Here is a 20,542-nt window from a genome sequence, read left to right on the forward strand (position 1 = left end):
GCTAAAAATAGCCGAAAGAAAATTCAGTTTTAATTCTATTTTAAACAACTTTTTCCAGCAGAAAGTAACTGATTAGATCACTACAAACGTTTTCACCATTTAAAAGAGACCTACTCTGTGAGTGATACCGGAAAACGTTGAAAATCAACGATATATTTTTGGTGACCTGAGTCACTTTCACTTTCCCGAGTAAACAGCGACTGTAAATAAACTGATTGTTTGTAAACAGAATTGAGTTGGAGGACACTGTATTTTGAGCTCAAAACAAGTTGTATTGTTCATTTTTTATGGTAATGCCCTAAAAACATTGTGAAAAAAACATTTAAAAATCGGTAAATAATTACGGATCGTCACCTGTATAGGGCTTTTAAGCGATTACCGTTTTGTACTTATGAAAATGTGTAAGTAGTAGTCATGACATGTTCCATTGTCATCACATTTGTTAGAACAACACTCATTATGACCATATATATCTATACTACAGATCTGGCCAGTATATACATGAACACACTAACGATATGTTCACTTGCTGTACTCGACCAGGCGACGCAGGCTAAATTCCTAATATATATGCACGTGCGTGTGCTCTGTGGTCACCATATCGATAAGGTGGGATTTCCTCCTGGTACTCCGGTCCCTCAACCCACTGCCCAATACCACATGACAATTGAATATGTTACAGAGAGGATTTATTGATGGAAATTTTATGTACATTGTCAACTTCGAAACAAACTTGTGTAGGTCTAGTAAAATAATTATGAAATAGTTCTGTGACACATTCCTTGAGCCGACGAAATACAGCCTCAGGCCCGGGTGGACCCCATAAGCCGGAATAAACACATTAACAGCAATCCTTTGTCGTTAGGAATCAGGCTATGAGTCATCTAACGCCATAAATTGTTCAACACATTTGCATTGGGGTTTAACAATACATGTTTTATGATCGCACACAGCAAACAGTATTAACTATTTTCAAAATAGCGTATGCGGATTTTTGCTTTATACGTTACTGAAAAAATATATAGATTGGGAAGAATAAATCTGCATGAAACTAAAACTTGACCGTTTAAATGGTTAAGATTATTTGCCCATTTTGCTTATTATCGAGGCACTTATAACTAGGTTCGTGCGCAGTAGTAGACGGCATTTAAGGAAAAGATTATAAAACATTATGGGTGTTCTTTACTGACCCACATTTAAGAAAGTGAAAGAACTCGTAACGTCTGAACAAACATGTGTACTGAGATCACGTTTTATGTACGTTATGCTTCGACAATAAAATCGGACATTGTTCGTTGAGACTTTGTATTGCAAGCAGTTGATCAGTCGCCTCTGACATGATGCGCTTATTAGTGTTGTCTGCTTTCCTGGTCTTTGCGTATGCGGCGACCATACCGGAACTAGCTACACAATTGGGAGCTACTGAGTTGGTAAGGCTTGTCACGCAGGCAGGCTTGGCCGATACGCTGTCTTCTAAAGGTGAGTGCGAAAACCATTTAGTGTTTAAGTTTCTAATATGTTTTAATCAAAAGGCGTTATTTAGGGTCCGTTGTAAGTGTATTTTTGCAACCTCAGATTTGAGTTGTGTGTATGTACTCAATGCTTTGAAGATGAATTTGTCGGCTTTAAATATTTAAAATATATAATGATCAGGGGAATTTCGCTACAGTTACTTAACTGTCTCCATTGAAAATATTGGCACATGTTATACCAAAACGAGCCTTTTTGCTTATTCTGTTACTACAGGACCATTCACCGTGTTTGCACCAACAAACGATGCATTTGCAAAGCTCCCTAAGGCGATTCTGGACGAGCTGATGAGAAACAAGCAGCTACTTATCGAGGTTCTGAAATACCACGTGGTCTCCGGAAGTGTGTACTCATCCCAGCTGACCGATGGAATGACTTCATCTAGCTTAGCGCCTCTTTCTGAAGGAAAATTCGCAGACATATGTTTCAATATATACAACAACGGGAATGTAAGCAAAAGCCGACATTTATAACTATGTATGACTAAGAACTATTGACAAAAGAAAACAATATAGTTTTCGTATAATAAATTACAGTCCACTCTCGTTATCTCGACATCGGATATTTCGATATTCTCGATATGTCGAAGTTAGCTCAATGTCCCAACTTTCTTCCTTCTTTATCAATATAAATAAACCGCATATCTCGATTTTCGTTATGTCGAATAATTCGATATCTCGATATAAAATTTTGTCCCGAGTCCCGATTTTACATGTATTTACTGTGGTTTATCTCGTAAGTGCGAATAACTGTTCAAGTGTCGGAAAGAGATGAGAATTTTGTCCTTTGATGCTTCACTAAAGAAGAAAGACTAATTGTTTTAAAATGCATTGAGTTATATTTTTGCGTATATAAACCGTCGCAAATTTGCAGAATGTTTTTATATCATTGTACTCCAACAGTTATCATCATGGCTAACTTGAAAGAATATTTTGAGTTGTCGGTCGAGCAATCCAGAGAAGGATATATGGATCGGCCAAGAGGGGGACTGATCCTGTACTAATAATCGATTGAACTTTGGATTTCAAACAACAAAATGTTCATGTACAATTCAGTATTCCGGAACGTGATTTACGCATGTTCAGATGGAAAACCCTCGTCTTGATTGGACGTCAATTGCATCATAACTTTGAATAGCAACATACCGGATGTTTACTCGACAGTTTAGAAAAATTATAACCGCATTTGTTCATGCAATTATGTCATACTTAAAACATCGGCTTTAGTTAGACTACTTAGCAGGTATTTAGATGTTAAAAACAAGGTAAATTTTCGTCTCATTTTTATCTTTGAAAACGCCTAATAGGATATCTCGAATTCTCGTTATCTCGATATGTTTTCTTGTTCCCGCCGACTTCGAGATAACGAGAGTGGACTGAGTTAAACTCATTAAATACATTTGAAAAAGCAAATGAGATGTTTATAAGCGCTAATACAAAAAATGGAAAAAAAATGTGTTAAATGATACGTTTGTTTTTGTTTTAGCTCGTCACCGCGGAAGGAAGCCCCGTGGTTTTAGCGAATCAGAACGCGTCTAATGGGGTCATCCATGTCGTCAACAGAGTTCTTTTCCCTTTGCCAGTCCTTGATATTCCATCGTTTTTATCCAGCGAAAAAGAGCGCTTTTCGACACTTCTTACTGGTAAGGATTTATAGTTCTATCTCAGGTATATTGATTTATTCACGTTCAATAATAAATATAAGATATCCGTGTACTCGTATTAGGTTAGGATAAGTTAATAAGTTTGATAGTCAATAGATTCTCAGATTATGTCAGCGACTACTGTCTCATGCTACCTATTTCAGTCATTCCTTTTTGAAACTATTTTGGATTGATGCGTTAAACTCAATGTAATCACTTCACTTGTTGAAAAGAAAAACAAAACACTGGGAACGCTCTTTGTGACTCGTTATCGTAAAAGCTCTCACATATTAAATAGTCATGAATAACGATCAAAAGGTTCAGTAGGTGGTTTCAAAATTACATCACAGGGCAAACCTAATTATATGAGTCGCGTCCTGAGAAAACTGGGCATAATGCATGTGCGTAAAGTGTCGTCCCAGATTAGCCTGTGCAGTCCACACAGGCTAATCAGGAACGACACTTTCCGCCGAAATTCGATTTTTGATAAGAAGATACTTCATTTAAACGAAAATGGCATAAAAGCGGAAAGTGTCGTCCCTGATTAGCCTGTGCGGACTGCACATGCTTATCTGGGACGACACTTTACGCACATGCATTATGCCCAGTTTTCTCAGAACGCGACTCATTTTGTTGCAACTTGTAGCCATTGAGAAAGCCAACCTTGTCACGATTCTCAGCGAAGGGGCATACACAGTATTCGCCCCGACCGACGAGGCCTTCGCAAAGATCCCTCCCGATGTCCTCAACAAACTGCTAGCCAATGCAACTGCACTCCTCGGTACTGGCTGTAGTATCATACACAAATGTGTAGTTATTAATGCATTTGCTGGTACATGCTTAAGTTTGCGAATTGATGTATTAACTTACTAATTGATGCATAAAATTGGCCTATCTAATTCAAAGGCCTATTGAACAGAACTTGCTATTGCCTTATTACTCACAATCCAACGTATCCATTATTTCCGCAGACGTTGTGGCCTATCACGTGCTCAGCCGTACCTTCTGGAGCGCGAGTCTATCTGACGGCATGACGTTCCGAACTGAATTGGGAAAGTCTGTCAGGATATCTATAAATAGCGGTATGTCTGCTTGTATTTAATTTCATATAGTTCTGGTGAGAATTTAAGATAAAACACATCATAGAGGCAATGGTTTTATTTAGTTTTCGATTTGCGATAAAAATGCTTAAACGTACATGCTTTAATAAAGTGTCTAGCTTAAACAATATTGCTTCTTGCTATTTATTGAACTATCAATAGATTTTCTTCTGTCTATTTAAGGCAACATCGTTTGAATTTGAGCTACTTTTGCTTTATTTAACCACTTGACCAACAATTGATCAACTTGATACTTATGGATATCAACTGGGTCAATTTATGATCATACACATCTATATTTTTAATAAATTAAATACCTAACATGTTTAACAAAAGAATGCGGGGCAGCATTTTTTTGTATTGAAGAAACTTAACTGTATTGTGGATATTCTCGAAACCTGTTATTTCCATGTGTAAAATTTAAGCGTGTCTTCATTCGTTGCAGGTAAAGTGAGTGTTAACAGCGCTAACGTACAAGAAGCTGACGTTTCCGTTACAAACGGCGTCATCCACGTCATTGACACGGTCCTTATGCCGCCAACGTTGGACATTAACTCGTCATAATATTCAATCAATCATACTGCTCACAAAATTATGTTTTTCTATTTAAATGTAATTTTTGACGCAAGTTTCATTTTTTAGCCGCATTGGGAGACTTCTAATTGATTTTTCTTTAAAATCTTAATGATGGCAGATAAAAGAAACTATTCACTAATGCAATTCATCTTTTATTCAGCATGCTACTTTAGGGCAACTTACCACTGATGATCCCCTTGCAGACAGTGTATTTCATGCGTAAAACCGATTGAAATATTTATATATATATAAATGGATAATAATGATGTGATAAATAGAGCATCATATCATAATATGAGATAAGAATTTGTTTCTACTCTAAGACATCATCGAATATGTATAAGCATGAATTACTACAAAATCTATAACTGGGGCAACGATTACCTTGATATCACACTGATATAGACAAGGCAATACGGGCATACATAGAAGATGCTTGAGTTAGATATTTTAAATTCAAATGAAGTTTAACTTTAGTTAGATATTAACATACATCAGAGCTGAGCCGGACGCCTTCAATCAGTCCTAGTTCAGACAGAATATTTATGTTATGTTCTTTTTTCTAATAACTTATATCAGTATTCCAACCGTTTTATTTCTATTAAATTAATAACATAATTTATTACGTTCGACGGGCGACGTAATTATAATATTGACACAACAAACTCGTTTCAGCTGGATTTTGTTTATTGATAGTGTTTTTTTTTTAAGTAATTTGTTAAGTGAATTCGTTTAGGTACACCCGACTGTTTTTTTTTTCAGTTTTTCATAGGCTTAAATAAGTAGACGTTCGTCATTTTGCGTTTGTTGGCGTTTTCCTTTGTAAAGGATTGTTATAGTAAGCATAGCTTTGTAGTATGTTTTTTTTTCTATGTACACCGTTAGAGGAACGTGAGTGTACACTTTGACGCCTAAATTCTAGGTGGCGATAAGGCGAGCGATCCGGAGGGTCAAAAGCTTGAAGTTTGATGAGTACAAATACTTGAACTAGTTAATTATCGTTAACTGCTTTTTCCCAATCATACAGTGCATATAAAGACTTAAATACCACCTTCCGTTTTATCTTAGTTGAAAACAATATAAAGACCAAATTAAATATAAACATTGTAGCCGCAATTTAGGATCAAAATCTGCTTTTAAGGGATATTAATTATGAAGTTTTTAAACAATTTTTTTGCAAATTTAAAGAAACCGTCAGTATTCAAATGAAAATTCACATGTTGTGTACATTGCGACTATGTACTATCCTGTTTCTATACTGTATTTAAACAGACATATACCATTGTTAATGTAACCTGTGCTACAGTTTCCTATTAACAAGATGTTTATTTCTACTTCGGGAAACTATTGCTGTGGCTTTTTGTTTGCTAAAAAAGTTTGATCTTTGAGCCTGAATAAAAAAGTAACTAAACCTTTAAAAATCTGAACGGAAGAAATTGTGTTAAATTCTTTTGTAGATAAACATGTTTTTTTTCAGTTCATGCATCTTGAACTTTCTTTTTCACCGGCACATTTTTATAACTGTATTAAAACAATACTTGTTTATTTCTCGATTGGAAGCTAAATGTCAAAAGTAGTAACAAAACTAACTGCTCAGGGGAATAACCAAATATCCGCTTTGGGCGTTTTTCTCACTGAATAAGTCTATATAAATAAACATATACCCTAGCAAGAGAAGTTTTGACCCCACGGGCACGATTATACCACACTTAGTACAGATCCACTATGCGATTGTTAACACCAAATACTAAACCAATACCTCAGGCGTCAGATAAAAGTTTTTTTAAAATAAATATTTCTAGCTATAGTGACCCACAAATGCAGTGGACCAATCTGCTGTAACAAGACGTCTCCCTACTGCAGGTTTGGTCCAAATCTATAAAGGCAAGAAGCATACATTATGTGGCTTTGGGGCAAATCTACAGCAAACAGACGCATTCCTGGTGAAGAAATAGGCAAAATGTATAGAAACCTGACGCAACCCTGGGACATCTGTGGGCAAACTATCAAGTAACCAAAACAAGACAGAGCCTGATGTAGTTTTTGGCCAAATATATAACAACAAAACAAAGCAGACACAGCTCTGGTGCAAAAATGGGAAAATTCTAAGATATTTGACGAGTCTCGATGAGCTCTACACGTGTCATATTGCTAAACTTTCAAGTTACGTCATTAAAGTAGGTGATGTCATCAAAGTTTTGCGTAATGGTGTCACATGCATGGAAATACGACGTGATATAACGACCGCACTGACGTTATTCGACGGGTCGTGATATGCTCTTCACACATGCCAAATTTCTTGACTTTATTCAAAAACGTTTTCTAGCAGCACCTAATTAACTTTCAAGGTCAAATTTGCATTACGACGTAATAGGTCCCATTCCTTATACCGGTAGCGGTTCGCTCGTTGCTGGAGACAAAGCATTTGACAGAGATTAATGTGTCAAACTTGTTTTTCTCAATGTGCCAAGCATGTCTGACGTGTCATCGATCCTCCTTGTGACGTCAGTGACGTAAACATGAAATCGAGGTTGCAGCTTATTACGTCACAGGCACCGCCATATTAAACCATGTAGGTCGCTGTGGCGTAGTGTATAGGTGTCCGCCTAACGCCCGAAAGGTCATGGGTTCGATCCCCACCGTGGGAGCGTTCTTTAAATGTCTCTCAAAGACACCAGGTATTGGTTCAAGTCCCAGGAAACGGACTCGAGAGTGTTTGAAATAAGCCTTAGGCTTTCGCTGCCATCGAGCTAAACGAAATAGGTTTAAACTAACCATATATATAACTCAATTCGACGCGTCTTGATGAGCTCTACAAACTTTCGAAGTTTTTAACTTCCAAGTGACGTCATTAACGTAAATGCCATATTCAACATTTAACGTTCTGACGTCCCAGGCGCGGCCATCTAGTGTGTGTCATTATAAAGAACTGACTGACGTCATTCGACTGTTCCCTAACACGCTTAACATACCTGCCGAATTTCACAAATAAGTTGAAAGGCGTTTGAGAGCAGTACCAAATTAACGCTAACATGTAAACTTGCATTATGATGCTAATCGCTCCCATTCTTTATAATAATAGCGGCTTGCTCGTGGCTGGAGGCAAAGTATTTGGCCGATATTGATGAAAATCGGCAACCGTGTTTTGCGCAATGTGCCAAGAATGTTAAAAGATTGAAATGTTCACCCCTTCTTATGTAACAATTGATATGCTAACAGTATCCAAAGCTGTCACAGTGGCAACTGAGGTGTCTACCGTCTTCAAACAAGACTGTAGCCATAATGGAATAATTGTTGTGTCCTTAAATATAAAGAAGGACTTGCTGCCACAATTTTAAATGTCATGGATTTTCGCCACTGCCTATTTTTATTTTAAAAAGTCCTCCTGGAAAATGAAGAGCTTACCAACACTTTAAAAGTAATAACGTTTTGTATGAATAAATTCGTTTCCTGACGATCTGTAATCCGGTCAACAGGTAGACCGCAAGAATGCTTAATAAACACAATCACACACATATGTTAATATCAGTTATAATTAATCACATGAGATAAACACAACCCAAACTGCGCTTTTTTATTCAGATATGTTTCATTTATAAAATGTATGTATTCGGTGGAAACATTATGTTGTCCTGTAAATTATAGGGAAAATTAAATATAGGGAAAATTAAATATAGTATGACGCTACTTATTGGGATTGTCACGGTGGGGGTGGGGGGGGGGGGGTGTAATTGTTCTCGTTAATTGGAAGCATTATTGTTGCGTGCATCATATGCAATTGTTCTCGTTTATTGAAAGCATTATTGTTGCGTGCATCATATGCGGTTAGTGCTGACGTTATTCGAAAATATACTTCAGTTTCGTATAATCCAGGTTCTTTTTCACGATTTAGTTCAATTAAATGATTCAATCATGCAACATTGTTCTGTTTTTCTTTCGCTGTATAAGTTTGTTTATCAATGAGTCATGACATTCTATGCTATGTACGTGATTAACAATAATATTCTTTCTTTTTATACATGTATTCATTGAGATATACTTCCAATCATTTCCATGTTTGACGGTGCATTATCAATCGCAGAGTTTTAAGATAAAAGTTTAATACAACTTCGAAAAAGTATCGTTCTCCGTAAAATATTTTGTTTCATACAATTTAAGGAGACGTTTCAACAACGCGTACTTCTGTTCAAAGACACGAGTTTAAATTCTAAAGCTATTAGTGTCTGTGTTTAATGACGAGACTGGTTGTAACGACTGTTCCCTTATCAGTCATGTTGACAGACAACGCGTCTTAAAGTGATATTATGGGCATTGTTCAGTGTTGAATTGAGCTAAAAAGAATTAGCAGGTCAAAAGAGTAAGTTCAAATGTGGTTACTGACCAATTATCTGCAACTCATCTTGCTACCAGTTGTTTATAAAAATATATTTTATATTCAATATTTTACGTGACTCACCCAGTCCTGTAAGCCGAAATGATGTATAAACGAAATTGCACTTAAACTAAATTTAGGTTCACATTGTACATGCGTGATCAGTTGTCAAACGAAAGTACGGTTGATATTCAAATGCGTTATTTTTCTCTTTCCGGGATATTGTTTTAGTATGTTGATGCTGCATTAACAAATATAAGTGTAGATGAAGTGAAAACACCAACAATAAACGACGGTTGCGATAGACACCTATAAACTGTTAGATGCCCATAATATCACTTTAAACGGTATCGCTAAGTAATTATCTGGTCTGTACCGGTACGTAAAGTACACCGCGAGTCGGTACCGGTACCGTAAAGAGCATGATTTAGTTTTATGTTCATACCAGTACAGTTGGCGTCGAAATGTTCTAGTTTCATTCAAGAGGTCATCTCTGCTTATACGACGTTCTAACATGGGACAATATACCATTTGTTAGTAATATATCAAACGGGTGTGTGCGGAAATCAATATAATATGTTGATGATAATGTTGTCTTAAAACCCAAGTTTTGTGGGGATGCAATAAAAACATTGTTGTTGCACACTCGTTATTCAACTCTAACGCCTCTCTACACATGCACGTGTGCTTTTTGACAGATCAATAGGATAAATAATGCAATTTATTGTACGTAAGATGCTCTTCAAAAATGCATTCTTCTGTTTTACTTTGTCTTATTTTGAATGTAGATTATATGAGTTTAATTTTAAGATACATGAAAAACATTTCGTAAATTAATTCAGAAAAAAAGTGTGAGGGTTTGAAGCTCTTTAAAACCAGTTTTTACCTTTATTGCTTTGCATTGACCGTTGCGAGACGATGTCCCGATTCTTATTCTTGTGTAGGTGTGTGTGTATGTTGTGTATATGTTTGTATTTTCTTGAAAAATTGTTTTTTTATCACAATGTTTGGCAAACGGTTCTATACAAAACATAAACGATCACGCTATAATAAGATTTACATTTCGCTGGTGCAGCTATTATTACAATTAATACCTTAAACTCATTGACACATTTTAATACTATCTGTACATTGTCGTGCAAATATGAAATAAATGTAACATGCGGCGATAAAAAAAAGTTTCGCGGAAACTATTGACCAGGATATATGCTGTATTCATGATGGATATATGCTGTATTCATGCTACATATACTCGAAGTGCTAACGTACACAATAAAATCACGAAAACACTACTTGTGTACTTCACAAAACCAAATCAGTTCGCTTTAATGCAAGGTTTTTTCCTTCTGTCAATTAATTTAATGCTTATTGTATATAAATGTATACCTAACAGGGTCGTGTTCAAAGTCTGACGAAATGACAATTTTCTCCATCTTTGTGTCACAGAATCGAACCATAAACGTCACGAGCACTGTATTAACGGATGGAATATGTAGACCAATACTGAAAATACGTTTTATTTAACGCGTGTTCATAAATGGAAAATGATAAAATTTTAAAGTTTACAAACGTGAAACAATAGATTTTTTAGCGTTTTTTGAAGTTTTTACATGTTGAATAAACAACATGGATCAAAATACATAATACACTCTCTAGTTAAGATGATTACGAGGTAAAGGCAAAACCTTTGAATTCTAAGAATCCCGGTTGTAATCCATGCCAGGTCTAGTAATTTATGTCTTTAGTGCCTTAATTTGCCTTTCTTAAACCAATCTTTGAAGAAGTCCCTTTAAATTAGTGATACAAGCTACACGGCCTTGAGGTTAAATATAAGTCACTCTAAGCTGAAAGAAGAAGATCTAGCACAACACAGACATTGACCTATCTTATCATACGTTATCGACCAGTTGTCGAGGTGCTAGATTCGAAATAACCTTTAACCGTTGAATAAAATATTGCTTACTTGCAAATTGTCTTGACTGAAGAGAATGCTGTGATATAGCCATACACAGACACTGACTACGTTTTTATGTGGTTAACAAGTGTAACACCATTCAGCCGAGTCGGCAATTGAAATAAAACGATGAACGCATTGAAGTGGTTCGTTATTTCGTTTCAATGGATCTTTTTTTTAAACGAAGTCCTAAGTTAGCCAAACGTTAATGAGGCATACATGGCATTTTTGTGTTATGTTTGAATTAATGTTATAACAAATCATGTTAAAAGTTTTGTATACCTAATTAGTTTTGATTTAATTATTAAACATTCTTTGGAGTGACTCGCTCTTGATATTAGTACAAAGTCATCGTCGCATACTCATGTCCTTTTCCGAGCGATTCGGAGTGATAAGTCTCTAAGTCGTTAATATCCTTCAATGTTACAAAGTTCACAATTAATTAAAAAACTTGTAGTTTGCAATGGCATTTCCTACATAAACAAAACAACTTTATACGATGAAAAACGAAACAGTTTAGAATATATTTAAATTGTATACAATCAAAAGCGGCAGAAGGTGCCTTAGAATGGCAAATTAATTTCAGTAATTTTTTTATTGCGTTGGATTTTATCTACGTAAAGGAAGCATCCGACCTACAGACAATCTTTTAAATGAAAATCGACCAAAATTTTAACTACTCTTACAATAAGCGTTTTAAGACAAACATCAATTAAAAAAGAGTTAAGTACAGATGAACAAATTGCAAACTACGGAGCAACATAATATAACACGTATGAGTTGAAGCAAAAGGATATTCAAACGATGAAAATATCGTTAGTGTTTGCCATACTGGACAGTTTATTTTGAAACTCCGGTTCCCCTATCCATAGCAACGACCACGTACTAATTGAATACTTTTTAATAACATTTTAATAGCTGGGCATTGCATGTGTAATTCTTAATTCGAAAAGGTTTTCGTAAGTCGAGTAAAATAATTAGGTAAGAGTGCTAAAACAAAATCCGGGACCTGACATACTGTAGCATCAGACGAAAAACCTCCTACTCAGCAATACATTCACTGCAATCTTTTATCGTTCTAATGCTAGGCTTTTAAACTGTAAACGTCATCGTTGTTAATAGAAACGAATAAGAGTTTACACTATATATTTGTTGACCGAAAACAACGATCAATAGCAATTTTTGAGAAATATATAATTCAGAAAATAAACGTAAATGATAAGCCAAGTATGCAGGTTAGAAAGAATGAATCTTCATTTATCTTAATATATGTAATGCTTTACAGTTTGAATGGTAAATAATTTTAGTCATTTTGCATATCAACACGGCATTTATTGGTAATATCCTGGAGTCGCTTATCTTCTAAACCTTTTATGGGAGTCAACATCTGCTGCATTTATAGGTCAATTAAATTTTGTGCAAACTAAACTTAATCAGAGGACGCAGCAGAAATCGGAAGCACATTATGGAGTACACTATTCAGACATGTGAGTGTTCTGAATTTCCCAACTTTTAAGACAGTGGGCCATCTCGTGTTGTATTGACACATCAAAACACTCGTATCACGCGTGATATACGCTAAGCGATCACTATAAAACCGGTGAGTGTGCGTGGAGACTTTGTATTGCAAGCAGTTGATCAGTCGCCTCTGCCATGATGCGCTTATTAGTGTTATCTGCTTTCCTGGTCTTTGCGTCTGCGGCGACCATACCGGAACTTGCTACACAGTTAGGATGTACTGAGTTGGTAAAGCTTGTCGAGCATGCAGGCCTGGCTGAAGTGCTTTCTAGGGAAGGTGAGTTCAAAAACCATTAGGTTCTACGTTTTTAGTACTTTTCACACAATAACGGCGTCATTTAATTAATGTTTCTTCTGTCGATTATATTTCGTGTTTCTCAGTCAGTTTTACGATGCAACCGCAGATGAAAATTGTATTTATATACTTTCTGTTTTTGAGATAAATGAGACTGCTTTAAAACTGTAAAAGAAATAATGCTCGTGGAATTTCGCTTTAGTAAATGTCCTGTCCATATTGCAAACCTTGGAATATGCCATACCAAAACAAATTTTTGTTCACAGATTTTAAAAGTATGTAATTATTCGTTGAAATGCTTCAAATTATTAAATCAACACGTGTGGTTGCTTGTATTGTTACAACAGGACCATTCACCGTATTTGCACCAACAAACGATGCATTTGCAAAACTCCCTAAGGCGGTTCTGGAAGACCTGATGAGAAACAGGCAGCTACTTAGCGAAGTTCTTAAATACCACCTGGTCTACGGAAGTTTGTATTCATCCGAGCTGACCAATGAAATGACGGAAGCTAGCTTAGCGCCCCTAGCAAACATTCGATTCAACATATATAACACCGGGAATGTAAGCGAAATAAGAACATTTCCGACAATGTGTGACTAAGCACATTTGATGCAGAAAAACGATATTTTTTCCTTATAAAAAATAATCTACCTCATTGAATACACGTGGAAATGTCAACCTGATGTTTATATACGCTTGCACATATATGAAAATGAAGATGATTTATGATAGATTTTGTTGTTTAAGCTCATCACCGCAGAAGGTAGCCCTGTGGAGAAGGCCAATCAGAATGCGTCCAATGGGGTCATCCATGTCGTCAACAGAGTTCTCTTCCCTATACCCTTCCTGGATATTCCACAGTTGATCGTACGAGAAAGGGCGCGCTTTTCTATCCTTCTTGATGGTATAGGTTTAGGCACATATTTATTCATGTTCAATTATTAATCTAAGAAATTCTTTAAATCGTTGTTGATTTAGATACATAAATCTTTAAAAATAATAAGTATTACAGTTATCATTATGCAATACACTAAGCGAGTGAAATCGCAAGTTACCTATTTTGGTTATTATTATTTCACAATATTATAACGAGTTGAAAAAGAAAACAACGTTGTGACATATGCTAAGAAAAAATCATATATATTAAAAAGTCATGAACAAATAAGACGGTGTATTTAAATGCAATAATAATAACCTTACATCGCTAATATATATATATATATATATATATATATATATATATATATATATATATATATATATATATATATATATATATATATTATTATTATTTATATATAGTGCCAGTTACGCGGTCTCGGTAGTTTTCAGACTATACTTACGAGGTCAATATAGAAAACGGGGTCTGTATACAACCCCGCATTCTCGGCACCTTTAATTACTATGAGGGGGGTAATGCAATCAAATGTCACAATAAGACTTAAATCGAAAACCACAATCACGTCTGAAATTGAAATTGTATGTACCTTGCAATTAATTTCGCTATATATTTCCTTGTATAAGACGTTGAATAAATTACGTATTTATATATAATAATATATAAGTTACCTTCATATACCTTCAATTGGTGTTTATATCGGATAAAAAGGGAATGGAGATACATGTGTTTAAAGTGGGAACCCCATGACCTATTTCTTGATTAGATACTCCGTAACTGGCAATATGTATATTGTTTCAACCTGAAGCCGTTGTGAAAGCAAACATCGTCGCGGTTCTTAGCGGAGGTCCATTTACACTCTTCGCACCAACCAACGACGCCTTCGCAAAGATACCCGCCGATGCCCTAAAAACACTTTTTGACAACATAACTGCACTTACAGGTACTGGCTAGTCTATGTATTAACTGACTTATTGATGTATACACTTCACCTAGTGTAATGGTCTTTAATGGGCTTAATGAAATGACGAGCCACCTTATGATCTGATATGTACTTCTTTGCTATAACGATGCTCTTACTGATAAAAGGTTCAGTATTTCGCGTGTTTAAATATATGTAAATGCAAATAATTATGCATTATTAATTTATTATAAAAAAATAACCATTATATCTTTGATAAAACCGGGGCATTTTAATATTCCAAAATAACATAGTGGCATTTCTTTTAAAAAGTTACACTAAGCTTAAGGTTTTTAGGTGTTGATGTAACTGTTTTTCAGATAACGGTATTCATAAAAAATTGTTTTGACTTAAAAATACAAAAAGTGTATTTATGCGGATAGTGCCGAACAGTAATCACTTGAGAAGAAGAATGCTTGGCTTAAATGTACTAGATATCTTTTATAACCCTTTTGCTTTGAAAATCACACGCATGACTTAGACTCAAATATACATACTTGTGCATTTGACAATTGTGTATCAATGATGAGTTTACCACGAATAAATTGCTGTTTTAAAACAATGCATAAATCCATAGCTAACACCTTTAAAATTGACAAAACGTATGCCTATATAACATTACATGCTATTGCCGGATTATTCACAATGCAACATATCAATTATTTCGTCAGACGTCCTGAATTATCACGTGATCAGCGGAACCTTCTGGAGCTCCAGTCTATCTGATGGCATGACGCCAAAAACTGTGGAGGGAAAGACGGTCAAAATTACTATAAATGGTGGAGGTATGTATACGTTCATTTAAATTAATATATTTTAAATGCAAAGTTTAAAGGAAAAAAACACATATCAATCGGACAAATATTTTCTTAGTTTTCAATTTTCAATAAATAAGCGTAAACATACATGCTTGAATCTAACCTAATTTGTTAAAACAATTGCTTCTGATCTTTATTCAACTATCAACGACCAATACTATTTTGTAGAAAGCAGCGTATGTGATTTGAGTAACCAAATCATTATTTAGTAAGGCTAACTTGTTACTAAATGATTCGTTACTGATTTAAATTGTAAGAATTTATGATCATAGACATACATAGATTTTAAGATTTAAATACCTCACATGAAAAGTCTATGCTCAACTGGCGAAATTAATTATCAAAAAGTATTATTCGGATCATTATGTTTGTATTGATTTAATTAATCCATTAATCTTCAACACATAAACACTACAGTTGAATATGCTCGAAACAATTTCTATCCATTTGTTAAGTTAATCCACGCCCTCTTTTATTTCAGGTAAAGTGAGTGTTAACAACGCTAACGTAGAGGAGGCGGACGATGCCGTTACAAACGGCGTCATCCACGTAATTGACACGGTCCTTTTGCCGCCATCGTTTCACATCAATTAGAAATAGCATTTAACAAATTATATTGTTCAAATGAGTATGTTTTTATAATTAAATGTGATTTTTATTTACCATTTGTTTGTTCTTTTTTTCGATTTGGTAGTCATATAATTGAGCTTTTACAAACACGCTGTATTTGTATTGCATATTTTACGTAAGTTAATAAATTTGAGGCGAGTACATGCGACTTAAGTGTCAACATTTTATTATTTTTGAAATCTTTAACCAACATTTGAATATGAACGAGAGATGTTCTATAAACTTTATTTACAATCTTTATAAAACACCATTACTCTAATACAGATGTATTCAATAACATGTATAACGAACAAGCTGACACCGATTCCGACAGGTTAACTCGCATTTGTTGAAGAACTTAAGTTGTGTAAATTTGTCATATAAATAAATTTGCAAACACTGATAGGGATTTCCCAACATTTTTCATGGTTTGTTTACATTCTGGATTTTTATGCATTTTTGATACCTGATTTGAAACAATAAGTACATAGATCGTAATTCTTTTATTGAACCATGTTAAAATCACTCGCATTGTTAATTCGTTAATTTGACGTTCTTTTCTCAAGACCCATTGCAAGTGTTCCGTCGTTGTTTATGTACCCATCGTTTAAAACAGCGGTGTGTTTATAAACAATATCAACAATTGCATTTATGTCATCATTCGCTTACCCGTTCATTTCTTTCAGGAACATATTCACCATTATACCTTATTAGGCCGTAGCATCTGTATTACCACCGCACAAAAAACCATCATGAAAGAAAATAATTTGCATATGCGTCATTAACATGGCAGTAATAATTTGTATATATTGTTCACGCGGTTGTATTGATTTTTGTGCGGGTTTGTGGTTCTTGTTAGCTCTGTCACACTGTTCAACATAAAGTCATGTTCCTAAATGAAGGGCCACTTGCTTAAGTACGGTTTCTATTTGACTAATGCAGCAAAGTTTCATTTTGTTTATATTTAATTAATTTAATTTAGTCAAAGTAACTTTCTAAAGCCTGTTAACACGGGCGAACAAGTAAAAACGACTAATCTTCATTTGAGAGTTTTAAAGCAGTCGTCAATTTGGCAAATAATATTGCATTCCCCCAAGAACAGAATCATATTCTCTCAGCGTATCAGTACGAAGTTGCAACAACAGTTCGTTTGACGAGTTGTTGTTGTTTGAACGATTTTAATGAACTTTACATTGATTTAGTGCAATGCTATAATCTATTTGCAAAGACGATAAGCCACTTTGGCCAGTGCAATATAAAATGTCTAATACATATCGAGAAATAGCATTATCCCGCGTAACAATTTCATATAATTTGGGTTGCAAATTAAACACGAAAAGTATTGTTTCAATTACTTTTTAAATGGATTGCCTTAGATTAAGTCTATTTGGAACAAGATGATCGGCGCATAATTTTTCGAAGCCCTTGCTCAGCAAAGTAAGATTGTAACATAAGTACACTTTCGGCTTATCACGAGGCTTCATTTACTTCAAACAGCATTTCTAAAATTAAATAGCACTTAAATGTAAAAGTATCTTCTTGTGAAGTAACAATTAAATATGTAATTATACTCAATTTTAAATTAAATTAAATCACGAATCTAATACATGATGATATACAAGTTGATTATACATGTTTTAAGTCATGTATCCCAATTTATAGTAAGAACATCATCAACATCAACATCATCATAGAATAATTTAAAAATCATTATTATAAATCTTATTCATAATCTTGGACATCATAAACATATGCATAGTGATATATCACACTTTACCATAACAAATCATAATCAAGCTTTGAAGGTTTTCAATTAATCATTTATCAAGAAAATATTAACATAAGTCGTATGCAAACTATGGTCATGTTGGGTTTTTTTAATTTTGCAAACGCTCGTTCACCTATAATGAACAGCTTATAATATATTACAAAGTTTACTCGTTGACATAGTAATTGAAAAAAAACATGACTATAAAACAGAGCAAACGTATCACAACGTTATAACGCAATAGATAATAAGAATTTAAATAACATATTTTAATTTAAAGATATTGGATTATTTATGGTTGTTTATGCAGGTTGTCTCATCCACATGTTATACAGTCACTGAATAGTAAAGTAATAAATCATTTTCCGTAAAGTATAATTCGTAGAAAGTGGTATGATTTGTGTTCCTTAAAATAAAATCATATTTAATTAAATATATTGTGCAAATATTATGACATGTTAACAACGCATAAATGTGTAAGTGTATTTTTATAATTATAAGTAAAGAAATAAACAAAAGCATACACAAAAGTAAGTACATAAACTTACAGATACCATTATTGATAATATGCAGATACTTTAAAAAAAAAAAGATAATTATGGTCTTATCAGCGAATTTGTGTAATTAAATTGTAGATTAATTATTTTAGTAACTACAATATATTTGTAATCGGCATGCACATATTGTAAAAATAGAATATACCATAAGCTGATAACACATAAAACCGACCATGCTTCCGTCCAGTATATACCGTGTTGTCCAGTATATACCGTGTTGTCCAGTATATACCTTGTTGTCCAGTATATACCGTGTTGTCCAGTATATACCGTGTTGTCCAGTACATACCGTGTTGTCCAGTATATACCGTGTTGTCCAGTATATACCGTGTTGTCCAGTATATACCGTGCTGTCCAGTATATACCGTGTTGTCCAGTATATACCGTGTTGTCCAGTATATACCGTGTAAATGTAAGCGCAATTGATACTCAAAATGCTCAAAATACACCCTATGGTGCAATTGACAAGTTGAGCAACAAGAACTGCATGCCTTAAACCCTTATGCCCATTGTGTGAATAACAAAAGAGGCAACATTTGCGAATGGGTGTCTGTGTAGTTAACTGCCGGTGCAAGCAGTAGTGTCACATGCATCAACGGAAAATTTGATGATAAACATGCGTAGTAATGATTTCAACTTTATAACTATTATCCCCATTATCAATGTTACATTTGGGGTATTTTTTTAAGTTCAATATTTTCAAAGTTCTCCTTTTTGGCAAATTTACCTATACTTGTTCGTTATGTATTTTAGGCTTAGACAATTGCAATTAAAACATACTTGTCACATTGTGATGCAAAGCTGTCACTTTCTAATTAAGACTATAAAACATATAAGATTAGTTCATATTTATTGTTTAAGTTACATTCCACTTGATAGTTGTGTATCCTTCCTACTTATGTAGCGCCTGTTTATGCGTTCCATTTATCATCTGATACAAAAGCTATTTAACAATACCATTTGCGGTTATATCATATATCATATGCCTGTTTTTGCATATGATTGCATGTCATATGGTTTTATGATATGTTCGACCCCAATAGCTTTTCACAAACCGTTTAAGCACTGTACTTCAATTTGTCATTATTGTGTGTACATGTGTGTGTAAAGTGAATAAAGTAGAGGAAACGCACAAGCATTTATCTGCTTACATAATTTCTAGATTTTCATTGTTTGCTATGTTATATTCCATACCCGTTTGATTTGTGCTGTGAGGGTACAGTACACCGTTTTTCCGTACATTACTTCAATACATTCATAGTTCAGAAGCTGTAAGAAGTACAGCTATTTTATCCAATATGCATTAAAACTTTATTAACGATTTTTCTTATACCCAATCAAAGAATAAATTTCTCACCTTTGCCGACACCGGGACAGTTATTCGCACTTCGAGATAAACCACAGTAAATACATGTAAAATCGGCACTCGGGGCAAATTTTTTTTATCAATATATCGAAATATTCGACATTACGAAAATCGAGATATGCGATGTTTATTAATATAGACAAAGAAGGAAAAAAGTTGGGACATTGAGCTTACTTCGACATATCGAGAAAATCGAGATATCCGATGTCGAGATAACGAGAGTAGACTGTAGTTTGTTTAAAATTTAATGACATCATTTCGTTTATAGATAATCATCAATCACAACTCGTGTCATTTTAAATAACGCGTAGTATTAGCAAAGCGTTCACAGTACGATGATGGTATCGGAAGCCTGAGTGGTATAGTGCAGAGGCTAGTTACGCCCCTGTACCAAGTTGGCATGCACATTTGGTAACCAAGCGTGTTCATCTTGGAATTAAAAAATAAAGTGTCGTTGGCAAATTCAAGCGCATAGAAGTTACGTATTGATGCATTCAAGAAAAAATTATTTCGTCGGTATAAATGATGTTATTGTGTTTCCAAGCACAGAGTGTGATATTATCTTTGATAATTG

At 34.5% G+C, this 20,542-nt stretch overlaps 2 protein-coding genes across 2 annotated transcripts; both read left to right on the plus strand.

The window, feature by feature from the left end:
* The first annotated feature begins 908 nt into the window (after nucleotides 1-908).
* LOC127834149 (transforming growth factor-beta-induced protein ig-h3-like) lies at nucleotides 909-6,275 on the plus strand. The gene is made up of 6 exons (XM_052359783.1): nucleotides 909-1,479; nucleotides 1,747-1,979; nucleotides 3,016-3,172; nucleotides 3,819-3,953; nucleotides 4,144-4,254; nucleotides 4,718-6,275. The coding sequence occupies exons 1-6, from the start codon at nucleotides 1,338-1,340 to the stop codon at nucleotides 4,834-4,836; spliced, it is 897 nt and encodes a 298-aa protein (XP_052215743.1). The 5' UTR covers nucleotides 909-1,337; the 3' UTR covers nucleotides 4,837-6,275.
* A 6,494-nt stretch (nucleotides 6,276-12,769) lies between these two features.
* LOC127834151 (transforming growth factor-beta-induced protein ig-h3-like) lies at nucleotides 12,770-16,330 on the plus strand. The gene is made up of 6 exons (XM_052359784.1): nucleotides 12,770-12,969; nucleotides 13,335-13,552; nucleotides 13,739-13,895; nucleotides 14,698-14,832; nucleotides 15,522-15,635; nucleotides 16,150-16,330. The coding sequence occupies exons 1-6, from the start codon at nucleotides 12,828-12,830 to the stop codon at nucleotides 16,260-16,262; spliced, it is 879 nt and encodes a 292-aa protein (XP_052215744.1). The 5' UTR covers nucleotides 12,770-12,827; the 3' UTR covers nucleotides 16,263-16,330.
* Nucleotides 16,331-20,542: the final 4,212 nt, after the last annotated feature.

Source organism: Dreissena polymorpha, chromosome 6 (genome assembly GCF_020536995.1).
Source record: "Dreissena polymorpha isolate Duluth1 chromosome 6, UMN_Dpol_1.0, whole genome shotgun sequence".
NCBI lineage: Eukaryota > Metazoa > Mollusca > Bivalvia > Myida > Dreissenidae > Dreissena > Dreissena polymorpha.